General features: G+C 43.0%; 1 protein-coding gene across 1 annotated transcript; it reads left to right on the top strand.

The window, feature by feature from the left end:
• The first annotated feature begins 325 nt into the window (after positions 1 to 325).
• GPHB5 (glycoprotein hormone subunit beta 5) lies at positions 326 to 4,215 on the top strand. Its single transcript, XM_020914300.2, has 2 exons — positions 326 to 529; positions 4,027 to 4,215. Exons 1-2 carry the CDS (start codon positions 326 to 328, stop codon positions 4,213 to 4,215), a joined length of 393 nt encoding a protein of 130 aa, XP_020769959.1.
• The last annotated feature ends 9,294 nt before the right edge of the window (positions 4,216 to 13,509 follow it).

Below are 13,509 nucleotides of genomic sequence, written 5' to 3'. Positions count from 1 at the left end.
ACAAACTTCTTTAATGCACAAATCCAGCAGTTGGGATACCATAGGAAAAGCCTCAGGATACGCTTGGAGGGTTGAGTGTCTAGTGACCTGAAATTCCAAGGGCAATGTCCCTTTGATAGTGACTGACCCATTATCAATGGAGGTTGTGTTATTGTTCAGTTGCCTGGTCATGTCTGACTATTCGCGACCCCATGGACTGCAGCACACCAGGCCTCCCTGTCCCTCACCATCTCCTGAAGTTTGCCCTCTTTCATGTCCATTGCATCGATGGAGGTAGCTAGATCTAATCATAAATTCTCCCTCCTTTCCCTCTTGGAGGAACAGCATGAGGCTGGTGTGCCTTATCCTTGGCCCCACGGCCCTCCTGCTCCTGGCTGGCTGTGGTTGTGTCATCAGCACCTCCAGCGGGGACCTGCGCACATTTGTGGGCTGTGCAGTGAGGGAGTTTACTTTCCTGGCCAAGAAGCCGGGCTGCAGGGGCCTTCGGATCACCACGGATGCCTGCTGGGGCCGCTGTGAAACCTGGGAGGTGAGTCCCCAAACAGGCCCTGGTGCCAATGCCTTTGTGTCACTTGGACTGATTCTAAAGTACTCACTTATTTTTGGCTGTGCTCAGTACTCATCGCTGTGTGCGGGCTTTCCCTAGTTGTGGAGAGAGGGGGCCACTCTAGCTGCGGTGCGGGGGCTTCTCTTGCTGAGGAGTAGGGGCCCTACGGTGCATGCTCAGTCGTTGTGGCACTCGGGTTGAGTTTCCCTGAAGCACGGGGGATCTTTCCAGACCTGAAATGAAACCTGTGTCCCATGCATTGCAGGGCAGATTCTTAACCACTGCACCACTGGGGAAGCCAAAGGATTAAAGTTCTTAATGAAATGAGATAGAGCTGGGGTAGCTATACTTTGTTATGGGTTAAACAAGCAAACAAAAAACAACTACTTGGAATCCTCCAAAAATAATCTGAAAGAAACATGATGTTGTCCTTCTAATGAAGCATTGGTAAAATTCATAATTTGATCGACATGGTGTCTGTCTATTTGGGGATCATCCCTGGGAGGCCAAGATGTGCTGTTTCTCTGCCCATTTTACAGATGACATGCAAGAATTCAATTGGTAGCTGACTGCAGAGTCAGGCAGGGAGTCAGTGGAAAGTTTGGGATAAATTCTTGGTTCAAGCTGATAACGCAAACCCTTCCCTGTGTTCCTCCCCCTGTAAATAAGCCAGCCAGTTACCAAGGAGGGCCCTGAGCTGAACATCAGGTGAGCGCGTGTCCTCAGCCCCTCCCTCAGCGCCTTACCCTCAGCCCTGCTCTCCTGTCCGCTAGAGAAATCCCTGGGTCTCTCAGGGACCATCACTGGCAGACCTATTAAAGCCCTTCGTACACGGTTATATCCAGCTTTGTTAGAGACAGTATATTTAAAATGGGATAAAAATCTCAATCAAAGTTAGACTGCCATTAGGCTGAGAGGAGATGTTTGAGAGGTGAGGAGACAGAGCGCCTTTCAGCACCCTGTAGGGTCACAACATATAGTGACTGCTGCCTCTGCCCACTAGGGCCTGAATTGATTCCTAATGAAGTACTAGCTCTGATTTTGTCACCCTGGCTCCAAAAACCTTTAATCACCACCCACTGCTGCAAATTCAGTAACTAACTTTTAAGGTCCTCAGCAATATGGCATCTGCCAATTTTCCCAGGCACTGTACGTATTATTAATTCTCCCTAAGAGACTGGATTTTAAAGGTTTTATTAAATATTCCTCATGAAATCTTACTTTTGGTCGTTTCCTCATATTCCTGCTCACATTTATCCCTTGGTGCCTGTCTCCAGAACCAACTCCTCTAAGCCTTTTCTGACTCTCTGGTCAGGCCATGACCATCATCTACCATTTTTGTCTTACTTCCTTCTCCACCACACATTAGGTTTTAAGTTTTTTGAGTGGAGAGGTTCATTCTTGTGCCTTTCACGGCTTTTGTCAAAAGACATGTATAAGCAAGGCATTCAATAAATGTTGAATTAAAAGGGATGAATCCCTTTCTGGAGTTATACATCTTCTCATCAAATTGAGCCCATTTAGAAGCCTGGTGGCTCAGGTGGAAGAATCTACCTGTAATGCAGGAGACCTGGGTTCAATCCCTGGGTTGGGAAGATCCCCTGGAGAAGGGAATGGCTACCCCACTCCAGTATTCTTGCCTGGAGAATTCCATGGACAGAGCAGTCCATGGGGTCACAAAGAATTGGACACAACAGAGTGACGAACACTAAACTAGAAGCCCATGAGCACTATGAAAGGACACAGCCATTAGGAAAAATATCCTTCTATTCAGGGACTCAGAGAGCAACCTGTCATCACTTGGATAAAATTATGGCCCTATGATTGGAATTGGATTATGGTAATGAAACCTGTAACTTAAATAACAACGCCACCAAGCTAGCTTCATTTCCCCATCATTTGGGGGCTAGAGACACAACAGCAAATGAAAATTCAGTTGTTGCAGATACTGTGACTGTCACATGACATCAAACTTGTGTGAGAAATTTTTCTTGTGTTCAGGGCATGGCCTGGCAGTGCCTTCCCCTGCTCGAAGCTGTGTCGGGGCTATTTGGAGCTCTTTCTGGGCTAAAATCTCAAACTACAATTTCCCTTTAATTCAACCCATCTTCTTTTCCTCTTATAAATCAATGAATGGCTTTAACTGGGTAGCAGTCACCCACAGGAGGTCAGGGACTGTGCTGTCACTGGAGAAATGGAAGCACTGAGACTATTAAAGAGCAAGAGTCTCTTTAATGTCAGCCAGCTTTTATTTATGCCTTTATTGTGGTATGAAAATGGAGGCTATGTCTAGAAAGTAAATAAAAGAATGAGGTTTATTTTCCCCATAATCTGAAAGTTTCTGATTGATAAAGCACTTATTTTTGGTAACTTAACTGGGGAGCATGTGTGAAAATAAGGATATGCATGATGACACAGTGGCTGGATTTACTTTGAAGGTGGAACTATTGCTGAAAATAGCCTTTGTTCCTGGCCTAGGTTTAGGGTAGCTAGAATTAGCAAATAACCAAACCAATCAAGCCAGGATGCCAGTTACATTTGAATGTCACATAAACAACCTTTTTTTTTCCCCCCATTTTGGTATAAGTCTATCCCATGCAATATTTGGGACATACTTATACTAAAAGTTGTAGTTTATTTGAAATTCAGATTTTACTGGGTATCCTGTATTTTATTTGGCAATGCTGCCCGGGATTCCAGATTACTGAAAATAAGAGGACATGAAGCAAACTGAGAAAGGATAAAACATTATCTGAGAAATAGTAGGAAGAAGTTGATATTGAGTTTAACTCTTCTACAATGGTCCTCATTGAAGGCAAAGCCATATTCCCATGACATGCATGTAAGATCTGCATCCTGGACCTCCATTAAACATATTTCATTTGCCTGGGACAAATGAAGGTGCTGTCCTCTGAAAGCTTGCTAGTTATTATTTTTATATTACTGTCTTACTCTTGTAATTGCTCTGATAAGAACAATAGACTAGACTTACTGAACGCTTACTTGGTGCTAGTCATCTACCATCTTACGTTATCTCCACAACAATGCTGGGAGGTAGGTATTTTGTTTTACAGATGAGGAAACTGATTTTCCAAGCTCTCCAACAAGTGGCAGATCAGGGATTCAAGCTTAGCGGGTCTGACTGCAGGGTTTGAGATGTTCTGGTTTCTTGATCTGTATGCTCTGTTTATCAAAATTATCTTTGAAGTCATGATTTCTAGAAGGTGAAGGAAGGAAGTGAATCCTTTGATGAGCAGAACCAGCACATAGGGCACTAAGGAATCTGCCTTGCTGTTTCCTTGTATTGATTCAACAGGTGGTTGTTGAATTTGCTTTCTACTGGAAGGGAAACAAGTAAAGAAATTAACAAGTAAAGAAATGAATAACAAGCTAATCTCTTATAGTGAAAAGTGGTACCAAGAAAATGAAACAGGATGGTATGTTCTAACGGGTTTTCTGTTTTCTACCTGTGGGGACAGAAGCCCATTTTGGAACCCCCCTACATCGAAGCCCATCATCGAGTCTGTACCTACAATGAGACCAAACAGGTGACGGTCAAGCTGCCCAACTGTGCCCCTGGAGTCGACCCCTTCTACACCTACCCTGTGGCAGTCCGCTGCGACTGCGGGGCCTGCTCCACTGCTACCACGGAGTGTGAGACCATCTGAAGCTGGTGTGAGCTGCAGACAGAGCTGGAGGGCTCCAGGCTTGCGGACACACCTGCGCGGGCAGCGTGAGCAGCTACACCCCCTGAATCCAGGACTGTTTAATTTTGACCCCACCTTTGCAGGAGGCTATATATCTCCCTATGCCCAGCTCAGGCACAAGGCTGAGGCAGCATACTTATGCTAAAAATGCAAAACAGTATTTGTGCCTTCCCTGACATAATTTCTCTGGTTCACCCACTACAAATTAAATTTTCTTTACCTTGAGTCTCAGAACATAGCTCGTATATCATAACCTGCCTCCAATATGGATTTATAGTAAGCCAATATTTTAAATGCTTTGGGCATAATTAGGAAATGGGGCTAGAAAAGCCTTTAAATTCTCATGTCTTATTTAATGACTGGTCTCCAACTAGATTTATGATCAAAGTGCCAAGAATTAATAAAAACCAACGCTTTAGTCCTCATGCCCTCCAAGTAAATCCAATTGCAAGCTCCCTTAGAACTTTCTTTTCCTTTTAACTGAGTGATTACCTACACAAGATATAGAGACGGCTCAGATTAAAAAAGGGAGGGCAACAGTAGCTCGAATTGAAAGGTGTCTGGATTTAGGGGATTCTTTTCCCAAGAAAAATTCCCAAAGTCCCTTTTAGATTCTTAATAAAGAGACTCCTTTGTGATTAAAAACAAACAAAAAAATCAGAAAAAATATGTAATCAGAGCTATCATTTGATCTTAAAAACTTATGAAACTAAACTTATGCATTTAGACTCAAGTGATACTCTCCCAAAGCTATGTCCCAGATTATCAGAGTAACAAATATTCTTTACTGCTGAGCATATTTTAAATTGTAGTTTTTTAAACTCAAAAGTGTTCTGTGTTTGTAGGGGTAAAACTGCAGTGCTGACTCAGAGGAAAAAGTCTGTGATCGTCTAGCTCTTGCCCTCTCTAAAATCTTACAGCAGCTGATTCTCTGTGACTTAAAAAAAAAAAAAAACAAAAACACTCTAATGTCATGCAGGTGTCTTTAGTTCTGACATTTTGGGGATTGAAATGAGCCTCGCTCCTTTTTCACACTGCACCAGGAAAATCTATATTAATGACAATAAAGCATTTCCTCTGCATTTTGAATTCATGAAAACTTTCAAAAAAGTCTCTTTTATCTTTAATACACTTGGAATTATAACAACAATTCACACTTAAAATGAATTGCAAGGTTATTTTTACTTGCACATTTAGTATGTCATATTTAGTAAGGAATACAGACAGATGACAGGTTACCATGAGTCCCAAAGGTAGCTCAATCTGTATTCTCATCCCTGGCATTTCATCACTAGGAACCAGGGGTCCTTCTTGAATGAGGAACCAATGACTCTCCATGAAAACAGTAAAGCAAATGCTAGGATTGATGGTCTAGGATTGGGATGCTGAGGTGGACATCCCAGAACAAAGGGCATGAGCAAAATCCACCTGACCTTCAGTGCAGATCTGTTGGTCGACAAGAGGGTCACTCTAATGTGAAAAGTGTGTGACTGCCTGCTGTCTCCACTGGGGTGGAGGAAGGGGATTAGGGATAAGACTGGATGGCACCACTCAGGTGTTTTCAACCCATCCCTCAGAACTTCCATCAGGAGTTTCTGGGAGAAAGAGCTGCTTCTTAAAGAAACCCAGGGGAAAAGAGCAGATGCAGGAAGGGCTTGCCAGAATTTGAGAAAAGGTGACTGTAGCAGGTGGCACAGTGGTAAAGAATCCATCTGCCAGTGCAGGAGATGCAAGATATTTGGGTTCAATCCCTGGGTTGGGAAGATCCCCTGGAGAAGGAAATGGCAACCCTTTCTTGCCTGGAAAATCCCATGGACAGAGGAGCCTGGTGGATTACAGTCCATGGGGTGGCAGAGAGTTGGACATGACTGTATGTCATGTAAGCATCTGTAAGGGTCCTGGTGGGAAACAAATAATATACTGCAGTGGGATATTGAGGAGAATTAAACAAAGAGGCTGTTTACAAACATGAAGACAGAATTAAGGAAACCAACTAGGGGGTGGTGAGACACTCTCAAATACTTGTGTGAAGCAGTGGGCAACTTAGGCTGAAGGACCAGGAGAAAGAGTGATTTTCAGATCTCAAAGAGAACTGTAGGAGAGGGATTCTTTGACAGGGGTTGTGGATTTTCATAGGAGGATGTGGCTGTTACCAATATGAGGCCTGGGAGGGAGGAAGGTGGTTAGTAAATACCCCAACCTTACTCTGCTCCTGTGCCCTGATCTTCTGCAAATGGGAAGGCAGAGAATTAGGGAGTCCATTGATTCAGCTCATAAATGTTGGCCACCCAAGAAGCAGGTTGGAGAAAGGTGGGGAGTGAACCTAAGGGGCCCAATGGATAAAATCCCCAGAGGTATCTTTGGGAAACTTAGCCAGAATGCCATAGATAGCAATGCTGGTCTCGAGAGCCGTAGGAGGTGCTATAGCAACACAATTACTAAGACTCTGCTGTGATGAATTGGGATGGGGTGCATGTGGAAAGGTATGTACAGGTTAATACAATATCGACAACATCTGAGAGATGTGGGAACCAAGGTAATGATCAGGACTGTAGGGATTGATTGGTTGTTAAGTGCAATCAAAGTACTTGGGGCTTGGCATGAAAGCCACATTTGAAGAGATTCTCTTCTCCTGAAGACGGAGGGCAGAAGGTGCTGAAAAACAGGCCCCAGGCCTAATTGGAAGATCAGCTGAATCATCAGAAAGGCTGAGTCTCTCACCCTGGCAATCTCCTGTCCTTAAGTTCCTCACAGGGAAGTAGTGGGTCACAGAGACTGCAGTGGGGACAACCCCTGGATGAGCTTGAGGTTCCCTCACCAAAAAGACTGCTCCTTCTTCCTAGAGGAGGCCAACCTCCTGGGGCTCGGAGACCAGGCCAGGCCCCATCCGAGGAGGCTGCTTTCTTTACATGGTGATACCTGCCCTCCTCAAATACCACCCGCAACCCCTCATTTATTCTATGTGGAAAATTAGGGTCAAGCCTCAGGGTGACCCGGCTGGGGAAGGACTTTCCCTCTGGTGGGGGGAATGAGATTTTCCACTGAAGGAATCTCAGGACTTGACTAAAGCAGAGAGGGTTCAGGGTAATGTGCTTGGAAATGGATCTTGAGGGTGTTAGATGGGATGAAGGAGAGGGTGGCAGAATATAAGCTTGTATATCACTGGTGGCTCAGTAGTAAAGAGTGCATCTGCAATGCAGGAGACCCAAGTTCAATCCCTGGGTCAGGAAGATCCCCTGGAGAAGGGAATGACTGCCCATTCCAGTGCTCCTGCCTGGAGAATTCCATGGACAGAAGAGCCTGGTGGGCTAAAGTCCACGGGGTCACAAAGATTTGGACACAACTGAGCGACTCACACTTTCTCACTTCTAGAAGAGCTTCTTGGGCATTCTCCCATGACTCAGGACTAGCATCCTCACAAGGGCACGTGGATTTCATTCCAGTGTGTGTTTGGGCTGGCTCCCTAAATCTTGGGGGAAATGGTGGCTTACATGAATGAAGAGAAGATGCCAGACTGTCCTGGCAGAGTATTTGAGGACTAAAGCCTCAGAGAGGGGCCCTGATATGTTCACCTGGAGAGTTCAGAGGACCCTCCCTTCATTAAAGTGATGAGGAAGGCACGAGGGAGGGGCTTCTGCAACGCAGAGAAGCTCAACAGGGGCTGTCTTTGTAGACCAGGGTTGATGGGCAGGAGAAGCTGGGCTTCCTAGTCTCAGCAGAGGTGAGAGGGGTCTGAACAGTAGAGACCTGGTGGTGACATGTAGCTGCCAGAGGCGAGGAGGACGTAGCTGCCGTAACAGGAGGAGGGTTCTGATCCGCAGGATCTGCGGTGCTGGAGAGGAGTCCACAGTGTTCCTAGTCCGTGGTGTTCCGACAGCTTCTACAGTACGTATTTATTATAATCAGAAATGTTGTTAATGAAAAGGAGGAAAATGTCTGTCAGTGATAAACTTGATTTTTTTTTTCGAATCTCCTCTTCCCCTTTCCTGTGTCCCTCTTTGTCATTTTCTTATTCTCCCTCTTTCACTTCCACAAGTATTTATGAATTCTAATTTTGTGCAAAGCACTATGTTTGGAGGTAAGTATATAAATATTGCTACCGTTTATGGATTTCTTATTGTAAACAGGACCGCTTATATATATATATATTTAAACTTTTTATTTTTATTGGGGTAGAGCCGATAAACAACGTTGTGATAGTTTCAGATGAACAGTGAAGGAACTTAGTCATACATGTACATGTATCTATTCTCCTCCAAACTCCACTTCCATTTAGCTTTCCACATAACATTGAGCAGAGTTCCACATGCTATACAGTAGGGCAGCACCCTTTATATTAATTCTTTGTAATCTTGTGTCAATCGTGCTCATAGGCATTGTTATTGCTGAAGCATTGTTAATGCCATCGCCATTTTACAGATGATGAAACCAAAGTTCAGACAGGTCAGACAACCTCCCCAAGATCTAACAGCTGATTGGCAGCACATGCCAGGTTTCTCTGACCCAGAACCAAATTCTTTACATTGGAGCACGATGGCTTTTTGGAGTGTTCCTTCTGAGTTGTACTTGCCTGGAGAAGTCTTTGAGTTTATTGATGTCAGACTCTTTCTCACCATTGATTAGCATGTCTGCTGTCTCTCCTGGAGGTAGCTCAGTGCAAGCTTAGGTTGTTTTATGGAGACTGTAGTTTTTCTCTAGTTTCCTTTATAACCTCTAGCAAGACAGTGCTTTGCTATAACTCAAACCAAAGTTTATAACAGGAGAGATTGAGAGAGAAAAGAAACAGAGCCTCAAAGGGAAATTCAAAGAGACTGCTGTAGAGATGAAGGCTGTATGCCTTCAGCTCATCTCCCAGGCAGTGTGAACGCTGGCAGAGATAGTGGTCCATGCCGTTGGTGGGGGAGGGGCTCTAGACAAAACTGACTCCCAGCAACTCCTTACTCTTGGAGACATGTTTATTTTGCAACTAACAACAGGTAAGGAGAAGGGGAATTTCCTAGATTTTTTCCCCCCATAAGAGTGTTTTTCAATGGAGAATGTAAATACTCACAACACATTCTACTTCTGGGCTTATTAGTTGTGCTGATTGAATTCACGTTTTCCTTCCTCCCCTGATCAGGAAATGAATGAGCAACCACAAAAGCACCAAATTCTGCTGCAGTGACTCAACTCTTCAAATTAATTAGGTTTTTAATATAAAAAACATTTCTGAGATAGTAAATAAACTGTATATCTAATCAAAAATAATGTGGCATTGATAAAAAATAAATTGCATTTCATCAAGTTTTCCAAGAGGACTGATTATCTTTTTCATTCAGGAGACATTTTCTTAAAAATAATATGTACCTTTTTGGTTTTCTTCAACATGTTAAAGCAACTTATGAAGAAGTAACTTTAAAAGGATTCTTTGGAAAATTCTAAAAATTTTATTTGCTGCTGAAAATTTCTACTAGAGAAACAGTTTGCTCCTTATTGGTGAAATGAATTTTCTGGCATTTTCTTTTACAATGATCTCCCTTTGTTTTAATGAACAGGGTTGTTTGGAATTGTGTACAGGGAGATCTAAAAGGCTCAGTGGCTGGTTGTTGTGGTCCTGGAATATCTGAAGGGGATGCTAAAGACCTCTGAGGAGGTAGGTGATGTCTAATCACAGAGGAAAGAAATAAGAAAAAGGATGAGAAAAAGAGGAGCAGGTTCACAGCACTGTAACCAGTAGTGTAAGTAGAGACATTCCAATGTTAAGGAATTTAGAGGGATTATTCGAGTTTCTGTTCCAGGTCCTCATTAGCAGGAGAAAAGTAAATATTTCCTAAGTTCCTTGGCTTTATTTTTGACTCTAAGTTCCTCTAACTGTAGTTCTTTAGCATACTGAATAATTGAGTTTAAAAAAAAAAAGGCTTCCTGATACACAAGATCAACTATATGCTTTGACCTTGACTGTGGGCCATCAGGGCTTCTGGAAAGTGATTCAAACCCCCAAAGACACACACACCCTTCTTCAAAACAGAAAAAACATTTTGCTTTAACAAAGAATATCAATGTGGCCTTGATCTCTGGGTCAGAAGATTCCCCTGGAGGAGGGCATGGCAACCCACTCCAGTATTCTTGTCTGGAGAATCCCATGGAGAGAGGAGCCTGGTGGGCTACGGTCCATAGGGTCACAAAGAGTCAGACACCACTGAAGCAACTTAGCATGCACTCATGCATCAATACATTACCAAGATGATAATGGTAGTTTTGGTGATGCTCAAGGTATGATTACCATCAAGAAATAAATTTAGTTAGTTAAGTCACTCAGTCGTGTCTGACTCTTTGTGACCCTGTGGACTGTAGCCCACCAGGCTCCTCCGTCCATGGGACTCTCCAGGCAAGAATACTGGAGTGGGTTGCCATTTCCTTCTCCAGGGGATCTTCCCGACCCAGGGATCGAACCCAGGCCTCCCTCATTGCAGGCAGACGCTTTAACCTCTGAGCCACCAGGGATAAATATAACTATCCCTAAGTCATAAATAATAAATGACTTAACTTGAAAGAACATTTATTCACTTAAACTCTTGTTGTTGTTTAGTCACTAAGTCGTGTCCAACTCTTTTCTGATTCCAAGGACTATAGCTTGCCAGGCTCCTCTGTCCACGGGATTTTCCAGGCAAGAATACTGGCGTTGGTTGGTATTTCCTCCTTCAGGGGATCTTCTTGATCCAGGGATCAAATTCGCATCTCCTGCTTGGGAGGTGGCTTCTTCACCACAGAGCTTACCTGGGAAGCCTACAATAAACTCTCTATATATACAATAAAGGATACTGATGAATTATTAGTAGTCATTATCTCTATGAAGTACACATACAGAATTATACAACTGACATGGAAATTTAATCCTGTGAGTTTCCCAGTTCTTTGCATAGGAAATGCATGAACAGATCACACTTCTTTGGCCTCACCCTGTTGCTCACGCAAAGGTTGTCAATACATGGAGAGGTGCACCCTTGAAGGAAGGTGCTCTAAGCTTCTAGGCTGTTCTGAACCCTCATCTTCCATTACCCTCTTGGCATCTGCATATCAAAACTAAAATATTTGGCGGGACCGATTTTACTGAGTGGAATGACGACATCCAGCATTTTCAAATATGTTGGAAATGGCTTTAAAAGGAAGATTTTGCTCAGCTTTTAGCTCCTGTTTGAGCAAGCCGAGGATGCTAATGCTAAAATATCTCCCCACTGAAACATAAACATTAGTTAATGAGAAAGTCCAGCTGAAATCAGTGGCAAATTTCAGCATGAACAAAATCTGAGCCACCTTCGAGATGAACCAAAAGGAACTAATGTACCATAATTTCACTCAAGCCTCTCTATGCTGCAGGCTGCTGGCCAGCGGAGTAGAAGCAACTGGGTTGTGACCAGAGGCTTCTCTCCTTTGGCACTTGATTATTTCAAAGTGCTTAATTCAGTAGAGGACTTTGCAGTTTCTTGGACTGGGATTTTGTTTTGCTGTTGCAATCAAGAGAGTGAGAATGAGACATTTAAAAATGATAAGTAAATGGATTCTTTAAGAGAGATCGATAATTGTTGCCAGTGTTCTTGCCCTATTAGTTTCTTATGAGGAAGATAAAACAGGCTCTATTTTGTGGCCTGGAGAAGGGAGTGAATGGGTGGGGGTGCAGGGCCCTAGGAGGATACACAGCCCCTGGTGTAAGAAGTACTTTTTGGCAGCTTGCACCAGTGGTTATGAGTAAGAGGCTGCAATAATGAAAATCATCTATAGTAAGATTCTGTTTTTGGATTTGGCTAAACTCTTCCAAGAATGCTAGCTGCTTTGGGTAGCCAAGCTGCTCCCAGATGCAAAAACTGTCCCAATTTAAAAGCTCTACCCAATTTAAGGATATCTTGGGACACAGGTGGTTCCTGCAGCCTTGAACATGAAGGAATAGCTGACTGACAGGACCAGAATCAGAGCTGCAGGGGGCAGAAGGTGGTTCTTTCCAGAGGAGGTGGTCCTTTAGTAGTGGTATCTACATAATAGCATCAATTTCTAATTTTGGGATGGAATCACTGATATTGTAGCTGGAAAATTAGTAGGCCATTTGTAGGTACAAAAGAAGTGGTGATCCTTGTGCACTTTCTTTGTTTGAAAGTAGGTATGATTTGCCTTTAGGTCTTCCGGAGCAACAGTGGAATGTGACTAAGATAAGAAGCTTAAGCATGTGTGTGTACAATTTTCAGTTTTTAAAGGGCTCTTGTACACGAGGTGGGATATGGGTGGAGTTAACGAAGCGTGGTCCCCTGTGATGTTTAGTGAAAATGTGTTGAATAAGTGATGACAATTCTGGTCTGTGCTTAGAGCAATAAACATCTAAATCAGGGGATGCTCTTCATAGAGGTCAAGTTGTAGTCAATCCTTATTCTGGCCTCTAGAGAACTGTCTAGAATATTATCTTAAACAGTGAAGAATGAAGTTTTATGCCTCAGAAATTGTTTTATCTTCATCTTATAAGTTTATAATGTTACATGATATAAATCTTTTTTATTTCTTCATGGAAAATCATTTTGGAGGTTTTTTTCTCTCCCTTATATAAGCCAGAAAGAGTTTCAGAAAAGAAGTTCTTGAGATTTATCAGATCTTTCAAACCAGATGCTGCTTTTCTGCTCTGGATTCCAAAACATGCTGTTTCTTTTACTGCAGCTGGGAAGCACATGAAGAGCAAAAGAAAGGACTTCTGAAAGTCTTTTTTTTTTTCATCAAGTAAATGTGGACAACTCAAATATTAGCCTAAGATAGCATCAGAGACAGATGAAGCTGATTGTTTCATCATGTGGCAGCTATATGTTTGGGTGTAAAGACTAAATGATAAACTTGGTTATCTCATAGGACAGTATTCTCAAATTTTAAAGTGCACATAAGTCACATAGGGTCTTATTAAAATACAGCTTCAGATTCAGTGGGTCTGGCCCGGGACCTGAGCTTCTATAGTCCTAACTAGCTCACAGGTTGTGCCCATTCTGTTAGTCCCTGGACCACTCTTTGAGTAGCAATTTTCCCATTCTAACAAAGGCTAGAGAAGGCTGGTAGGGACACCCTCAGATAACCCAGAAATGAGAGTAGGAAAAAAAGAGTGTATAATGAATTAAAAATCAGAAATATAGCACAAGATAAACTTCAAGGTTACAGTGCAGGAAATGACATTTTGTTAATTACAAAAAGTGTACGAAGCAGATGGTAAGAAAGCCAATCTGCAAGCAGCTCATCCATACACCCTGTGTC

Source organism: Odocoileus virginianus, chromosome 6, assembly GCF_023699985.2.
Source record: "Odocoileus virginianus isolate 20LAN1187 ecotype Illinois chromosome 6, Ovbor_1.2, whole genome shotgun sequence".
In the NCBI taxonomy this organism is placed as follows: domain Eukaryota; kingdom Metazoa; phylum Chordata; class Mammalia; order Artiodactyla; family Cervidae; genus Odocoileus; species Odocoileus virginianus.
The sequence above is the reverse complement of the archived record's forward strand: the minus strand, read 5'-3'. Positions and strand labels throughout refer to the sequence as shown.

Bases quoted from the DNA above. Each gene is read 5' to 3' on its own strand.
- GPHB5 (XM_020914300.2), top strand. From the start codon at position 326: ATGAGGCTGGTGTGCCTTATCCTTGGCCCCACGGCCCTCCTGCTCCTG. The intron at 530-4,026 runs GTGAGTCCCCAA...CTGTGGGGACAG, and splicing joins GCCGCTGTGAAACCTGGGAG to AAGCCCATTTTGGAACCCCC.